Source organism: Syngnathoides biaculeatus, chromosome 19, assembly GCF_019802595.1.
Source record: "Syngnathoides biaculeatus isolate LvHL_M chromosome 19, ASM1980259v1, whole genome shotgun sequence".
Lineage (NCBI taxonomy): Eukaryota > Metazoa > Chordata > Actinopteri > Syngnathiformes > Syngnathidae > Syngnathoides > Syngnathoides biaculeatus.
In genome coordinates, this window is record NC_084658.1 from 11,585,287 (window position 1) to 11,603,056 (window position 17,770).

Sequence of the window (17,770 nt, forward strand, 5' to 3'; positions counted from 1 at the left end):
TGCCTTTACTTACATTACTGTGCTGGTTTCCTGGTGTTGGGTGGGTGGTGGTGGTCGAGGTGGGGCGGGGGGAACCATTCCGCCCCCCCCTTCCCTGCCAAAAAAAACATAAAAGCTAAGCACTAATCTGCATTATCGCCACACTATTTAACGAGCAAATCTGATTTTTGTTGGATTAAATTAACGATGATTTTACTGTTTTGAGTGATTTCATTTCTTTCTGAGGAAGATCATCAGCATTCACGGATTAAATGTTGAGGGGGGGATGATTGATTTGCATAGATGATTTGAAATTGTATTTATTGAGGGGTGGTGTTCAGCAAAAGGTTTCAGGTGCATAGTAATATATTGAAAAAAAATAAATCCAAATGGTACTGTACAACATGATTAAAGCTGCAAGTTTGCACACACTCCTTTTGTGGCCTTGTGTGTTGTTGTAACTTCATAAAAAAAATGAATGGCACCACTTTTTTTTCTTCCCCAGAACACATAAAATATGACATTTTTATTCCTGTAAAATTTTGAGTACCTCGTGTTTTGACACATAATCCAACTGTTTGCGTAAATCACGGTATTCCACGGTATTGTGATTTCTTTATTTTTTTGTCATATCATTTTACTCTTGTAAAATTGCAGCTTTTAAAATTCCGACTCCTCTAACAATACATCTGCATTATTTTTCAAAAATTATGCTATTCTCATAAAATATTTTTAGCACAATTTTATTTGTGTAAAATTATTATTTTATTTTTCTTTGACTAAACTAAACATTCCCATAAATTGTTAAATTATTTTATTCCCTTTGGAATAAGAATTTTGCTCAAAGTAATATCTTTGTTTTATTAAGTTTCTCCTTGTAAAATAATTTTGTTTAGTTTGACATTTTTCTCATGTTACAACTTCATTATTTTTTGTCACTTTTTTCCCTTTTTTTCAACATAGTATTTTGAAATCAATTCATTTTTTTTGCCCATAATAATACAACTTTGTTCTAAAAAATAGTTTGTCAAATTAATTTTTTTAAATTATCATAACCCCCATTTTTCACTCTTTACTCAAGACTTCTATATCATTTCAACATAGTATTCTGAAATTAATTCAACCTTTTTCCCCATAATAATACAACTTTTTTCTAAAAAAAATATTTTTGTCAAATTAATTTTTTTATCATCACCCCCATTTTATTTACTCTCATAATGAAGACTTTTTTGTTTATAATAATTGCATTTTATTTTCACCAAAATCCTACTTTGACGCCTTTTTTTTCTTGTAAAAATCATGTTTTTTTTTAAATTCATGATCACGCTTCTTTCTGCTCCGAAAAATTCACTTTATTCTAGTAAAATCATAACTATTTTTTCTTGTAATATTTGGACTTGAGCCTCAGACTCCTCTGACTTCATTCCAGCGAACGGACTTTTCTCCCGGTTGATTTTTTTTTTTGCAGTGTTTGTTCAGCATTCCACGTGAGTACGCGTTTGCCGGTCACTCATTTGCATGCTCGCCTTCGGACGTGAACACAAACACACCGCAATGAAGTCTAAATGGGGAGGTGGGCGGGGGGGGCACTTGCGTGGAAAAGGGGGCCCGCGGCCGTTGGTGCCGAAACCATCAAATGGATGTCGAGCGGTTAATGTGCTTAGGCTCCTCATGTGATATGCCGAGGTGAACTTTTAGCTTTGGCTCTGCTGAGCCTATTGTTATTGTTGAGGGTTTGTGTGTGTGTGTGTGTGTGTGTGTGTGGGGGGGGGGGGGGCCTTCAAGTGTTTTTGTGCAGGCTTTTCTTTTTGTGCCTCAGACATGAACGTATCTTCATCGTGATGACGAGGACAGCATCCGGGAAGAATAAACCAAAGACGAAGGTATGACTTTTTTTCGTCCACGTTTGATCGCAGTGAACGTGCACAGAAGCGTATTGCTGCCACACACACAAAAAAAGTCGCTACCACATTATCACGTGATATGTTTCAGATTATCATGTGAATTGTTTCACATTATAATGTGGTTAATTACATGTCATGTGATTCGTTTCGCATTATAACGTAGAAAATAATCAATTTCACCCCTCTTCACCCCCCCCCAAAAAAAAGGCAAATGCTTCCTGTTCAGGTGGGCGGCAGTGAGCTATTTACGGAGTCACGGCATACCCAAAGATTGCCTCTTTCATGAAGTCCGGAAGTTTATAATGTGTAACGATTCACATTATAATGCGAAACGATTCACATTATAACGTGTAGTTACTGCATTATAATGTGAAACGGAGGCATGGTGGCTCAGCTGGTAAAGCGTTGGCCTCACAGTTCTGAGGTCCTGGGTTCAATCGCAGACTGGCTGTGTGGAGTTTGCATGTTCTCCCCGTGCCTGCGTGGGTTTCCTCCGGGTGGGCACTCCGGTTTCCTCCCACATCGCAAAAACATGCAACATTAATTGGACACTCTCAATTGCCCCTAGGTGTGATTGTGAGTGGGGCTGTTTGTCTCGATGTGCCCTGCGATTGGCTGGCAACCAATTCAGGGTGTACCCCGCCTCCTGCCCTTTGACAGCTGGGATAGGCTCCGGCACTCCCCGCGACCCCCGTGAGGATAAGTGGATAAGAAAATGGATGGATAATGTGAAACATGTCACGTTATAAGGTGGTAGCAACTTCTTCTTCATCTTCTTTTCCTTTCGGCCTGTCCCTTTTTTTGTGTGTGTGTGTGTGTGTGGCAGCAATACGCTTCCGTACACGTTCACTCCGATGAGGTCTCACATGGGGGTCGCATATTTGTGACTTCTAAATCATGACAATTCCAAAATGTTCCCATTGTGTTGGTGCAAATAATTACAAGTACATTCTGAAAATATATAACACTGATTGCTTGTTACGTTGTTGCAAATCAGATGACCCAACTGAAAATCACCACCGCCCACCCCCCACCCGCACCCACCTCCAATCAGTTTTTCATGTCCACACGTGGAACTCACAGATAACAGCGGTTGTGCGACTTGTTGAGATACGAACGACAAAAAAAAAAAAAAAAAAAAGTGTCCCGCCCAGCCAGCTCCTTCGGAACCGAAGCTGCCGGGCGACATATTTCTCGAGAGGTTCATTTTCGCAGAACCGAATGGTTCAAAGGGCAAAGGTGGCGCGGCGTTCCCCGCTTCCTGTTATTATTGTTATTATGACGGCATTTTCATCTCAGCAGCGCTTTCTTTTTGACGAGCTCGCTTTTTGCGAGCTTTAAGAACGACGGGACAGGAAATTGCAGGTGTGCGCAGGGAGTGGGCGTGGAAGTAAATACACCCAACCCACACACACGCACGTACACACACACGCATACACACTTATTGGCTTGCACACAGCACGAAAGGTTCAGCCAGTGATTGTTTTTTTTTTGTCCAAGCTGCATAAAGCTCCCAAGAAAGCAAGGTAGGTCTTTCCTTATATTCTGCTGCAATATGAATATTCAATATGTCCCCCCCCCTTTCAGTCATAATACTAAATCCATATAATTACATAACGTACACTCATGTTAATTTATGACCTTAGCGGCGAAGGTGACAGGTTAGTAGCAGTGTGTGTTAATTGAAATGGAACCAGTCCTTCCTGTTGCACACATAAAGATGTTTTATGTTTTTATTTTTTTTTATGGTTTTTTTTTTTGGTTTTGCTGTTGCTGTATTTTCTATTGGATCATTCTCCAGCCCCAGCTGCTCCCTCTTTTGTCCGCGCGAACGCGCAAAGTAAACAGCGCTTAATGAATGGCCGCATTGTAAATTTTTACATGAATATGGCGGGTTTAAGTTTTTTTTTTTTTTTTTTTTCCCCCACCAGCAAAGTGGAGGCTGGTAATGTAATTGGTCGGAAATGAAAATAAAATAAAAAAAAAAAAAACAGACATATTTGGCCAGTCACAAAAATCCAGCATAAGCATCATTGTAATTATTTGGTCATCTATTTTGTACATTTTGTGTATGTTTAAAATGATCAAAACGCAATTAAAAATTCTCTGTAATTTTCCAAATTCTCCCCAGAATTTAGAAAAAAAATGAAATAATTATAAGTTCACATTATCAACAAAGTAGAGGGTGGTAACGTAATTGGTTGGAATTGAAAATAAATTGAAAAAAAAAAACATATTTGGCCTTGAAATGTAGTCGCAAAAATCCAGCATAAGCATCCCTGTAACTATTTGGTTGTATATTTTGTGCATATCGTCTATTTATAAATATGTTTAAAATGATCAAAACTCAATTAAAAATACTCCAGAATTTTCTAAATTCTCTCCAGAATTTAAAAAAATTAAATAATCATAAGATTGCATGGTCAATAAAGTGGAGGATGGTAATGTAATTGGTCGGAATTTAAAATAAAATAAAATGAAAAATAAAGACATATTTGGCCTTAAAATGCAGTCACAAAAATTAGGCATAAGCATCCTTGTAATTATTTGGTCATATATTTTGTACATATTATGTTTTTATAAATACGTTTAAAATGATCAAAACTCAATTAAAAATACTCTGGAATTTTTCAAATTCTCCCCAGAATTAAAAAATAATAATCACGTGGTCAACAAAGTAACATAATTCTATTTAAAATAATTTATATTATATATATAATAATAATAAATTCATTTTTTTATTTATTTGGATTATCATATAATTACTTGGTTAATTAATTAATTGGTAATAATTTGGTAACCAAGCATTAATGTGTATGAGATAGGGGTTAGGTATATTTGTCTGTGTTCCTATATGAATACTGCACGTTAAAATGGGTGTATTTGTGAACAATGGCACACATACAGTGGAAATAAAAAGTCTACACCCCCCCCCCCTTTGAATGGCAGATTTTTGTGATATAATAAAGGGAGAGCAAGTTAGATCGTTTCAAAACATTTTCCGTAATTATCATGAGCTATCGACTGGACAACTCAATTGGACAAAAGCAGTTTCTTTGATCTCTGAGAGGTGAAATAAAAACAAACAACTGCGATGTAGTTGCACACAACTTTATGCTGTAATTCAGGGGTGTAAAAACTCATTTTTGCAGCAAGCCACATTGTAGTTGCGGTTTCCCTCAGAGGTCCGTTATGATTGTGAAACAATAAAAAAAATTTCATCGCCTCATTATCTTTACGCGTGCAATTTATGAACGGGTTTTAGAATCAGAAATCAAGGTAAATGGGTTGTTCGACTATTGTTCATGTTTGGTAACACAAAAGATGCTTGCAATATCTCAAAGTTGTCACTTATGACATGGCAATTTGAAATTTTAACAATAATCATGGACGTTGACGGACATAATTGGCCTTCGTGGGCCACGTACAACCATATGGCGGGCTGGATCTGGCCCCCGGGCCTTGAGTTTGACACCTGTCTTCAACTGGAACTGGTTGCTTTGTTTAGGTGGATGGGAAATGATGAACAGTTCCAAATATTAGTCAGTGCTAGCTAAAAAAAATAAAAAACACCTAGAAAGGCTACTAGAACAGCTGAAATGTGCAACCACATTTTCTCAATTGGTTATTTTTATTTCCAGGTTGTAGGTCGCAATGGTTAAAAAAAAAAGGCGAAAATATTTATTTTCTATTCACAAATCAGGGGGTGTGTAGACTTTTTGCCCGACTTGTGCCGAGTCAGCAAACCATATTTAGTTTTCTCGGGACGCCACCAATGTTTTTTTATGACATGATAAGACGGCAGCGCGCTAATCCTCACAAAGGCGTGTTTGACGTGGCCTCGCCTCCGCTTTTCCCCGCCGCGGCCCCGTCAATGCACTCGCCGCGTTCGCGCCGGCTTCGCGTTTGGCTTCGTCGACGGCTCAATCGCGGGCGAGCCGGGCGGCCATTTTGTGAGGACGACGAGGGCGTGTCTTTCTCCGAAACGCTTTGCTCGTCTTCATCTGTGCCGCCGTTTATCTACGCCAGGGAATGATAATCACGGCGACGATGACAGTGATGAGAAAAATGCAATGCGGCGCATTCACGACAACCAGAATGTTATTCATTATCATCATTTGTCACTTTTTTGTTTGAATTCTCCTCATTTTGCAGCAAAATTATAATTTTTCAAAACTATAACTTTATTCTTATATTACGCTCACTACAGTCTTTTTCTCTTGTCGTCTGACATCACTTTACAACAACAGTTGGATTTTTTTCTTCTCGTAAAATATTATAAAGCATAACAAAAAATGTGACATTATTCTGATGAAATTTGCAAATTAAATTCATTAAAAAGTTAGAACGTTATTGACAAAATTACAACTTATTAACACTTAATTATTTTTCTATTTAGACCATTTTTGGATTCATGTTGACGCCATCAATTACATATTTGTGCTCATTTCAATTGGGTTCCCTTCCATGGGAAAGTATCAAATCTGCATAAATCAGACTTATTGCTGTACTAAATGATATAAAATTCCTGTTCCTGCTTTCATTGCGTGTGCACTTCAGTCCACAGTACACGCCATGATGAACGAGGCCAATAAAGACGCACTCAGGGGTGTCAACAAAAAGCCCGGCCTGCAGATATGGACCATAAACGTGAGTCATCCCATAAAGCAAACATCAGCCTTCTTCTTCTTCTTTTTTTTTTCCCCCCCTTTGAGGTGGACTTCATCACCGCTTTAGTTTCCGCCATTTTACCTGACCGACAACTTTTATTTCTTCTTGTCGATGTCCAACAGAAGCTGCAGATGGTGCCCGTGCCGGCCAGAAACTTCGGCAACTTCTTTGAGGGCGATTGTTACATAGTTCTGCATGTGAGTAGTCTCGAACCCAACGTCAAAACTGAGCCCAAACCATCACACGAGTGAAATAAATATTGGAACAAACATTTTAATCTCGGCCCCCCCGCAGGTGCGCAAGCCACAGCTTCGGGAACTTTCTTGATGGACGATTGTTGCAATTTTTTGTCTTTGAGTGTAGCGCTCGTGCACTTACATCATAAAGTCACGTGACTTTTGTTTACGTCGCCATATTGCAGGTCTGGCAAGGCATTGCTCAATGCTAAGTCAGCTGGAGACGACACGGAAATACGTCTCGCAGCACGATGCCCAGAGTCTTGTCCGATACCGTTAGCCGTTTAGAAGACGAAAATAAACGAAGGTACATGGAAAAATTGGATAAACTCGGCATAGTGGACCCATATTTAATGCCGAAATTGATGTTTTCGCCGATAAGAAAGTGAACTGTTAATTTGCTTCCGCTTGTCTTGGAAAACTGGATCTACACACATATCTGGCGAGGAAGTCATCGAGATTCACACGGAAAAGTTTGAAAGCGTAGAACGGTCTAGAAGCATATGAATATTTTGTTGCTGGATCTGTTCTCATCAGGAATAAATCCCACATAGTGAAGGTTTTGACGGCTCGTGAACGCGGAAGTGTGTTCGGCTACACGTTAACCTTTGCCGGAATCCATCGATCTTTTCAGCTGGTATTCAATACAAATACCGATATTTAAATAAATGACCCCCTGGTTTTACACAAACTCACATTCATTAACTATGATTGGGGAAACAAAAAGAGGACGGAGTCGTCTCCATGGAACGTACATGGACGCGTATCGCTGCCACACGTTAACCTCTGTTAAACCTCCCTGCGACAGACTTTTTTTTTTTTTAACACGCATTGTTCTCAAATGAGCCAACTTGGCATTATAAATACTTTTTAGTAATTTGAGATGAGAAGAATAATCCTACCTGAAGTGAAATGATCAGTACCAAGGTGTGTGTGTGTGTGTATTTTGGTTTAATTGCGATTAATTGCCAAAATCCACCGATATTTTCTGTTCTTTTCATCTGGTATTCCATAGAACGATCTTTTTGAATATCTGTCTCGACTGTTGTGACAACCAACAGCACAACAGGTCTCGGGTGTTGTAAATATTTTCCTCCGGTTCAATTTCTCCCACAATGTCGAGCAGCTCTGTTTGACCTGCAATATGGCGACGAGCTCTGTACCCGAAACCTTCTTCAACGTCACAAAAAGAGACCCCCGCCCCCTACTTTTAAATATAATGTACACGTGACAAACCATGTAGCAGCCAGCCACTATTTGTGAATCCCTGACTTCAACATGTCCACCAGATGAGTCAGAAGACGGGCTCGGCCGACATCCACTACTGGATCGGGAACACTTCGTCGCAGGACGAGCAGGGAGCGGCGGCCATCTACGTCACCCAGCTGGACGAGCACCTGGGCGGCGCGCCCGTGCAGCACAGGGAGGTGCAGGGCCACGAGTCGGTCCGCTTCAGGGGCTACTTCAAAAACGGGATCATGTGAGTCCTGCCGGGGGTGGGGGGGCTACTTGGGGGTTTCGGTTTTGATGGCGTTTGAGCAGCTGGTAACGTAATTGGTGAGAATTGAAAAGAATAAAAAGAATAATAATGATAAAAATCCAGCATAAGCATCCATGTAATTATTTGGTCACATATTTTGGACATATTATGTATTTATAAAGATATTTAAAATGATCAAAACTCAATTAAAAGTACTCCAGAATTGTACAAATTCTCCCCAGAATTTAAAAAAAAAATTAAGTAATTACAAGTTGATATTGTCAACAATGTAACATAATTCTATTTCGAATAATCTTACAATAAATTCCATTTATACCTGTTTGGATTGCAATTAAGTATAATTACTTTTCCATAGATTTTGGGAATTTTTTTAAATTAAAAATGAATTTTCCTCTCGTTTCCTCTCTCAAATGATTTTTTTTTTTTTAATTTGACCAAATTTACTTACATGCTAAGGATGAAACTATCCTAGCATTGCAGCTGCTAACATGGTTGGAAGGGACTCCTAATGTGACAAAAAATATCTAAATGTATAAATGAATAAATATTATATATATATATATATATATATATATATAAAGAGAGAGAGAGAGAGAGAGAGACTTTAATAATATATACAATTAATGGAACAATTCGATATTGCGTTTTTTAATAAAATATAAATATATGTACTGTACATAATATTAGTACATACTATTAAATGTGTCCATTAAGTAGAATGACAACCAGGCAAAACAAATAAACAGTATTCTCGTGTCTTTATTTTTAAATAGATTTTGGGAATTTTTTATAATAGAAAAAAAAACCCTCGAGATTAATTTATCTCTTTTACCGCATCAAACGATACTGTAATTTTTTTTTTTTTAATTATTTGACCAAAATTATTTCTCTTACATGCTCAGGATGCAGCTATCCTAGCATTGCCGGTGCTTACGTGATTGGAAGGGACTCCTAATGTGGCAAAAAAAAAAAAAAAAAAAAAAAAAAAATCAATATCTAAATAAATAAATCAATGTAGGAATAAATAATTTTATTTTGAGGCTTTAACAATGTATAAAATTAAAGTAAAAATTCTATATTGCTTTTTTAAATAAAATATAAATATATGTACATAATATTAAATATGTTATCATATATATTCACCGACCGTTTGGGGCCGTTAACAAACAACGACCACAGGGCCTGGTCTATGCGCGTGCGTGTTTGTTTTTGTTTTATGGCACCTGAACTTTGCTCGGGTGCGTTCGTTCCCCCACCGTGTGCAGCTACAAAAAGGGGGGCGCGGCCTCCGGTTTCAACCAGGTGGAAACCAACGCCTACGACGTCCGGCGGCTGTTGCACGTCAAAGGGCGGAAGCACGTCACGGCCTCCGAGGTGCGTCGAAGGTTTGGGGTGACGTTTGCCTTCCATATCAGCATTTTATGGAAAAGGGTGTGTATGTGTGCGTGGGGGTGGGGGGGGGGGGTGTTTGCAGGTGGAGGTGTCATGGAGGAGTTTCAACACCGGCGACATTTTCCTTCTGGACCTGGGCAATGTCATCCTTCAATGGAACGGAGAAAAGAGCAACAGAAGGGAGAAGCTCAAGGTTGACTGCTTTAATCATAATTCATTCATTCATTCATTAGGCTTAAAATTAATTCGAGGAAAACAAGTAGAAATGTCATCGTGCTGGAAATTCAGCCAACGAGTCATTGAAATTTCTCATTTTCGCAACTTTTACTGCTCCTTGAATCTTTAAAAATGGAAAATTTCAGTCACATTTTTTTCATATTTTTCCATTCATTTGGACGTGGCACTTGGATTTAGATTTTTAAATATCATTTATTGTAAGTCTGAAAATACTTAAAGGTGTAAGATTTTTTTCCAAGTGTATGATTGGGTAGTTAGATATATTCCCATTTTATTTTTGGAGATTTTCATGTAGATAATAATGTTTTATTATTTTTATATTTTTATTTGTTATAATCTAATGCAAAATGTTACATTTAAGCGCAATGATTATGTCAATATTTTGTTTTCCGAACTATACCGTTCTCCATCTTAATAACTCATATTTAGTTTATTTTGTTGTTGTATTTGAATATATATATATATATATATATATATATATATATATATATACACACACACACACAAAATACACAAATATACATGTATACATACAAATTTGTATGCAAACACACATATATATATATAAATATATAATATGTATATGTTTAGCTTAGGTTTTCATTCAACTTAATGCACGTATTTAATTTACATTTTATTTAAAAAAGCAATATAGAATTGTTGCATTAATTTTACATGTTGCTAAAGCTTCAAAATATAATAATTCATTTCCACATTTATTTATAGAGTGATTTTTGTATTTCTTCGAAATCAAACCTTTTTTTTAATATTTACATCATTTTAATGCAAATTGCAAAAATATGTGATTTTTATTACAATACTTTTTGGAAATAAATGACATTTGTTTTCTAGAACAAACAGAATTTTCCTTATATTTGATATTATGATAATTAATGGAGTATAATAAAGTGATATGTACAGTATATATTACCTTCCTTTTCATTTCCCCCCATTTTTTCCATCACGCCAAAGCAAATAATTGGATTGTGTATCTATCTATCTATATATATATATATATATATATATATATATATAGTAATAGTAATAGCACTAATGTAAAATAGAACATTTTATGTCCTTACTGGAAAAGGATTTACATATATAGTACTTTATTTTCAAAATAACTCTCTTTAAATCCAGTCAAATGTGATTTTTGAATGCTGATGTTTTTCCCCAGGCCACCTTGCTGGCTCAGGAGATCCGGGACCGGGAAAGAGGCGGCCGGGCTCAGATCGGCGTGGTGGAGGGCGGGGACGAGCGCGATTCCCCTGAGCTGATGAAGACCATGACGGAGGCGCTGGGCCAAAGGAGCGGCGCCGTCAAGGCCGCCGTCCCCGACGACGACTCCCGCAAGCCGCACAACAACGACAACGTCAGGCTCTACCAGTGAGGACTCTCCGCTCATTCCAACTATTTAACTGAAGCTGCTCAACTAACCCCAACAACAACGCTGGATCTCCTCAGTGTTTATGACGTCAGCGGGAATCTGGTGGTTCAAGAAGTGGCCACGCAGCCGTTGACCCAAGACCTGCTTCGATCCTCTGTAAAGACTCCGTCCAGCATCTCTGAAATCCTGGTCTGGTCGCTGCCGGTTCTTAATTTGATTTCGTCAATCTGTCAGGACTGCTACATCTTGGACCACGGCGGCTCCAGCGTGATGGTCTGGAAAGGAAAACGGGCCTCCAAGGCGGAGCGGCAGGGCGCCCTGAACCGGGCGGTGGTGAGCGGCGGGCCCGCCGAACCTTCGCCGTCCGCGCGGCGCCGCCGTGACGTTGCGTCTGCGTTGGCAGGGTTACATCAAGGCCAAGAACTACCCGACCAGCACCGGCGTGGAGGTGATGAGCGAGGGCGGAGAGTCGGCCATGTTCAAGCACCTGTTCAAGGAGTGGAGGGACAAGGATCAGACGCAGGGACTGGGAGCCACCCACGGCGTGGGCAAGATAGGTCAGTCCTGGAAAACGGCAATTATCAGGTAGTAAGTACGCTTATCTCTTTTGCGTCTCCCCCCACAGCAAAGGTCGACCAGGTGAAGTTCGACGTCATGGAGCTCCACGCTCGTCCCCAGCTGGCGGCGCAGCAGCGCATGGTGGACGACGGCTCGGGGGAAGTCAAGGTGGACTTTGAAACGCTCGAACGTGCAGCTCCACGATACGGATAAAACCAAATCCCCGTGTTCGGCAGGTGTGGCGGATCGAGAATTTGGAGCTGGCGGAGGTCAACCCGAGAACCTACGGGCAGTTCTACGGCGGCGACTGCTACTTGGTGCTGTACACGTACCGGGTGTCGAACAGGGAGCAGCACATCCTCTACATGTGGCAGGTTGGCTCGCTCGAAAGACGTCCCCGCGCCGCTCCACCCCGGCGAAGTCACTCGCGAAAACGTTGCTCCGCCGCCAGGGGCGCCGCGCCACCAGCGACGAGGTGACGGCCTGCGCCTACCAGGCCGTGCGCGTGGACGCCGAGTACGGCGGAGCGCCGGTGCAGGTGCGGGTGCTCATGGGGAAGGAGCCCCGCCATTTCCTGGCCATCTTCAAAGGCAAACTAATCATCTTTGAGGTACGAATTAGGATTTAGTTTTGTCAAGACTGGGAAGTACTTCAAACCTGGATTATTTCCCCCCCCCTCTAATCTAAATGGGTATTTGTCACGATCCTGCCGGTCTCTGTCCTGGCTGTACCGGTCCCCGGTCCTCGACTAATTACGTCCCAGTGATATAGAACCACACGTACAGTCTAGCCTTTGCCAGATCGTCGCTTCATACCTTGTTTCCACGGTCTCGTAATTCCGTCCCTGATCTCCCGTGTACCGACCCCTCCCTGCCCCCTGACCTGCCTCCAACGCCTGACGTCCTTGTTACTGCCGCTCCCGTTGACTCCCTGCCTGATCCCTGACACTGGACCGAATAAATACGTTTCCCGAACTGCCACTCCCGAGTCTATGCGTTTGGGTCCAACCCCGTGTTCTGAATGTGATAGTATTGATTGTATAATTGATTGTAAATGTCACGAACGAGGCTCGAGGGCGGACCCAAATGCACGACTCCAGAGGCAAGCAGGTAGTGTACAGAAAACCTTTATTTGGTCCGTGGTCAATGATCAGCGAGTCAGTCAGGAAAAGCAGCAGGCTTACTAGGATGGTCAGGGAACTGGCGAGGGTCGGTGCAAGGTAGGTCAGGTATAAGGGAGTGCGGGAACAAGGCATGGGAATCAATGATCTGGCGGAGGACTGGTTGTCCCCCGTGTCCTATAAGTAACGGGTCAGCCGAAACAGGGTGCAGGTCTGTGCCGGCTAATTGGCTGGCCACGCCCAGCCCGGGCAGGATGCCAGGAGCATGGCAGTAAACATCAATATTTGTCTAGGGGGGCACCGGTCGACCCGACGTGGTCAACCCCGTGGGCGGGGCGAGGCTGTTCCAGGTTCGAGGGACCAACGAGCTGAACACCAAAGCCACGGAAGTGCAGGCCAGGGCGTCGTCCCTCAACAGCAACGACGTCTTCCTCCTCAGGACCGACCACTCGTGCTACCTGTGGTACGGAAAGGTCGGTGCCGGTGCCAAGACCGCCTGATTCTTAGGACAAACACCGCCGGGTTTTGGGTGTAAACGGGTTGCGTCTTTCTGTCTCCAAGGGCTGCAACGGGGACGAGAGGGTGATGGGGAAAGCCATTTCCGACGTGCTATCGAAGCAGGACAAGCAGGTGGCGATGGAGGGTCAGGAGCCTGCTGAATTCTGGGTAGCTCTCGGAGGGAAGGCCCCCTACGCCAGCGACAAGAGGTAAACGCAGGGGCAATATAACTGGGGTGGGTGGGGGGACTCGAGTTCCGATGGTTGTTTATCGGTTTTCTCGGTTATTGGGGGAAAAGGCCACAATAACACGAATGTCCTTTATTTTCGCCCCCCCCCCCCAGCCTCCAGAGGGAGGAGCCTCTTCACAGCCCCCGCCTGTTCGAATGCTCCAACCAGACGGGTCGGTTTCGGATGAGCGAAGTGGACGACTTTGCGCAGAGCGACCTGGATGAGGAGGACGTCATGCTGCTGGACACCTGGGAGGAGGTGACTATTCGCCTGCTCCATCCCTCCCCCATGTTTCAGCCAATCCTATTCAAGACGTGAGGAGGAGCAGTACAATGTCCACTGAAGTGCAGCAAATGCAGTAATGCAGTAGAAAGGATTTAGTTCTTTCCTTGTCATTTTTGGGGGTGGTGGTGGAATGGATTAATGGTGTCTCCATTCATTTCAATGGGAAAAGATGTTTTGAGTTACGTGCATGGTCTTGGACTAAACTAAAAAAGTACCCGTAATTTTTTTTTGCGTCCACATACAGGAGTTCTAATTCATATACCCAGAAAAGCAGCGTACATTGTATATTACATAAACGATACGCATCTTCCGCAGATATTCCTGTGGCTGGGGATCTCCGCCAACGAGTACGAGACCAAGGAGGCGTGGAACTGCGCCCGCGAGTACCTCCGCACCCACCCGGCGGGCCGCGACGCCGACACGCCCGTAGTCGCCGTCAAGCAGGGCTTCGAGCCCCCCACGTTCACCGGCTGGTTTCACGCGTGGGACCCCCACAAGTGGAGCGTGAGTTGGAAAGAAAACAACAGGCGATGATGGCGATGATGATGGAAATGATGAAGATGATGTGGACCAGGGGTGTCAAACTCATTTTTGTGGCGGGCCACAGTGTAGTTACGATTTCCCCTCAGAGGGCCGTTATGACTGTGAATTCATGAAAATCTTTCGCCTCATGAAATTTATGAACTAGTTTTGAATCAGAAATCAAGCGTATTCGGTTTTTCAACTATCGTTCACGTTTGGCAACACGCAAAAATGCTTGCAATAGCTCAACTTTATCATTTATTATACGACAATTTGAAATTTTGTTACAGATTAATCAAAAAAAAATCACGGAAGTTGCATTACATGATTTGCCTTCGCGGGCCACATGAAGTCACGCGGCGGGCCGGATCTGGCCCCCGGGCCTCGAGTTTGACACCCGTGATGTTGACGGCAAGTGCGTTCGTTTTCCCGTCAACAGGCGGGGAAGTCGTATGAGCAGATGAAGAAGGAGCTGAACAGCGACATGTCGCTGTCACAGATCAATGTTGTAAGTCATTTATTAGTTATTACTATTCTATAAATAAATTTAAAAAATGTGCATGCCACTGACAGTACTGGCAGAAAAACATCTGCAATACACCATTTTTTTTTTTTATTGAAATGATTGTCTTGCAGAAACGGTGCACTATATTGTTTTTTTTTAACAATACCAATAATATGACACAATAATTGTGTGATAAATGAAATATGTATTGGATTAGAACCATCTGCGGTGAATTATGATGTCAGCATAAATGGAAAAAGGTGAAACTGTCGACATTTTAGACGCAGTCGTCATATTTCTGTCTCGTGTTCCTGCAGAACCTGAACAAGACCACTTTGAATTCGGGCGGGGGTGGCTACCAGGCTCCCGGAGGGCCCATGAGCCCCCCACCTCCGTTCTATAGGAGCCATTTAAGTGACTTGCCCCCCCACGCCACCAGCCCGACTACACCCCACCCGTCCTTCGCCGCCCCCGGGAAGCGCGTGGCCCCCGAGCTCCTCATCAACAAGCCCGCCTCGGAGCTTCCTCCTGGCGTGGACCCCTGCCACAAAGAGGTCAGAGGGCGAATAATGGTTGGGAAGTAGGGGGGGGGGGGACGGAACGGGGTGGGTTTGGGCATAAGTGACCTCTAACCTCGTGCTCTCGAACTCAGAACTTCCTGTCGGATGACGACTTCGAGCGGCTGCTCGGGATGGGCCGCGTTGAATTCCAGCGCCTGGCGGTGTGGCGGCAGAACGAGCTGAAGAAGAAGGCGGGGCTATTTTAACGCTGGTTCAAAGCATAAATACGCCACAAATGAATGATGACTCATGAAAACAATTTCAGACTCGTAAAAAGTAGATTATTATAATTATTTCATATAAATTCACCGGAAGTGCGCAGGTGGACGCACGCGTGGCAACCGATCTCTGTAATCTCCACTAACAACCCAGGCGCAAATTAGCATTAGCATTAGCTTTGTCTCTCAGTTGAGAATCATCACCTCAAAATACTTCATTGACACCAATTACTGTACTACTTTCCTGACTTTGGTGGCATCTTGGAGCAAGAACACAAAATAATTTCCACAGAAAATAACATAAAAAGATGAAGTTATGAATAGCAAATAGTGATTTTAAAATAGTGCACAGGCACAGATTCACCATATTTCATTTTTATTTATTCATTTACCTCGTGAAACAGTTCAGTGATGCATTGTAAATGATCAAATAAAAATGGTAAGGTATTTGTAATTACATCAAGTTAATCATAAACCTATTTGACAATTTTTATCATTAAAATAAGCTATTTTACAATTTTTGTACCTCATTGATGGTCTCCCTTTAAAATCCAAATATGGCCCTTGGTTGCAATGGGGAAAAAAATATTTTCATAATTTATTACCTAATTTAATGTATTTTGTGTATAGGGCTACTGCATGGGCTCAATCTTATATCATGTTCAAATAATTGCAATCTTATTTTGTTTATATATATTCTAATAAATTATTACAAAAATCAGTGATGGCCTCCGTTCATGAATGTTTTTGTGTGTGCAGAGTGAGAACATTTCTACTCGTGTACTAATAAATAAATCCCTCTGTTGCTAACAAATACAGTAGCACTAAAAGAACCGCAAGTATATCGTAGCTGTATTCAATCCATATGACAATAATTTCTCGTGATTTTCCAACTCGTTTTAGAACCAGAACAGGAGCATTTAATCCGCGTTGCAGGCAAATTCAAATGTTAATAACCAAAACAGCAGCAGCCAGAATAACCTTGATTATTATTAAACAAAAGCGGCACGGTGAAGCAGCTGGTAAAGCGTTGAGCTCACAGTTTTGAGGACGCGGGTTCAATCCCGCCTCCGCCTGTGCGGAGTTTGTATGTTCTCCCCGTTTTCTCCGCGCCACATACACGCAGTATAGTGTATAAACGCAATGTATACAAGTAAAAATTACAACTTGATGCTCTCTCTCGCTCTCTCTCCTAATATTACAACATTTTGAACTTTTCTTAAATCAAATATTTAAAAAATGAACCGTATCACAATCTTTAGATTCCAGGACGATATAATTTTTTTCTGGTAAAATTAGAATTTTTCTTTCGTTAACTTTTTCCATTAGAAACGTTTTCATGTAAAATATTTTTTCATATTGTATTTCTCCCCCAAGTATTGTGAAATATTTAAAAAAATTGTCTCGTGAATTTTTTTAAATTGATATTCCTACTTTAAAAAAAATGTTTACAAAAATGTTTTCAGGCTCTAGACGGGAGTTAGTGTTGCATCATTGTACATGTTTCTTTCAAAGAATGAAAAGCTTCATTTTTTTTTATTTTATTTTTGGAGAAAAAAAAATGTGCGTGTAGCGGCACAGTGGATCAGCTGTTAAAGCGTCGGCCTCACAGTTCTGAGGACCTGGGTTCGTTCCCGGCCCCGCCTGTGTGGAGTTTGCATGTTCTCCCCGTGCCTCCGTGTACTCTGGTTTCCTCCCACATCCCCGCAAAAAATTAATTGAACACTCTAAATTGCCCCTAGGTGTGATTGTGAGTGCGACTATTTGTCTCAATGTGCCCTGCGATTGGCTGGCAACCAGTTCAGGGTGGACCCCGCCTCCTGCTCGATGACAGCTGGGATAGGCTCCAGCACTCCCTCCACCCTCGTGAGGATAAGCAGCAAAGAAAATGGATGGATGGATGGATGGATGGACGTCACAAACGATGGTTTCTGTGGTGGAGTTGGCAAAAAGTGGAGGATCCAAAT

At 41.8% G+C, this 17,770-nt stretch overlaps 1 protein-coding gene across 1 annotated transcript; it reads left to right on the forward strand.

Annotated features, from left to right (window-relative positions):
- The first annotated feature begins 3,287 nt into the window (after positions 1-3,287).
- On the forward strand, positions 3,288-17,145 carry vill (villin-like). The gene is made up of 20 exons (XM_061805032.1): positions 3,288-3,409; positions 6,444-6,533; positions 6,677-6,751; positions 8,080-8,270; positions 9,557-9,665; positions 9,766-9,876; positions 11,098-11,306; positions 11,385-11,463; positions 11,542-11,640; positions 11,711-11,864; positions 11,933-12,033; positions 12,102-12,239; positions 12,317-12,475; positions 13,279-13,458; positions 13,547-13,692; positions 13,827-13,971; positions 14,314-14,502; positions 14,960-15,028; positions 15,343-15,579; positions 15,678-17,145. Exons 2-20 carry the CDS (start codon positions 6,459-6,461, stop codon positions 15,789-15,791), a joined length of 2,580 nt encoding a protein of 859 aa, XP_061661016.1. The 5' UTR covers positions 3,288-3,409; positions 6,444-6,458; the 3' UTR covers positions 15,792-17,145.
- The last annotated feature ends 625 nt before the right edge of the window (positions 17,146-17,770 follow it).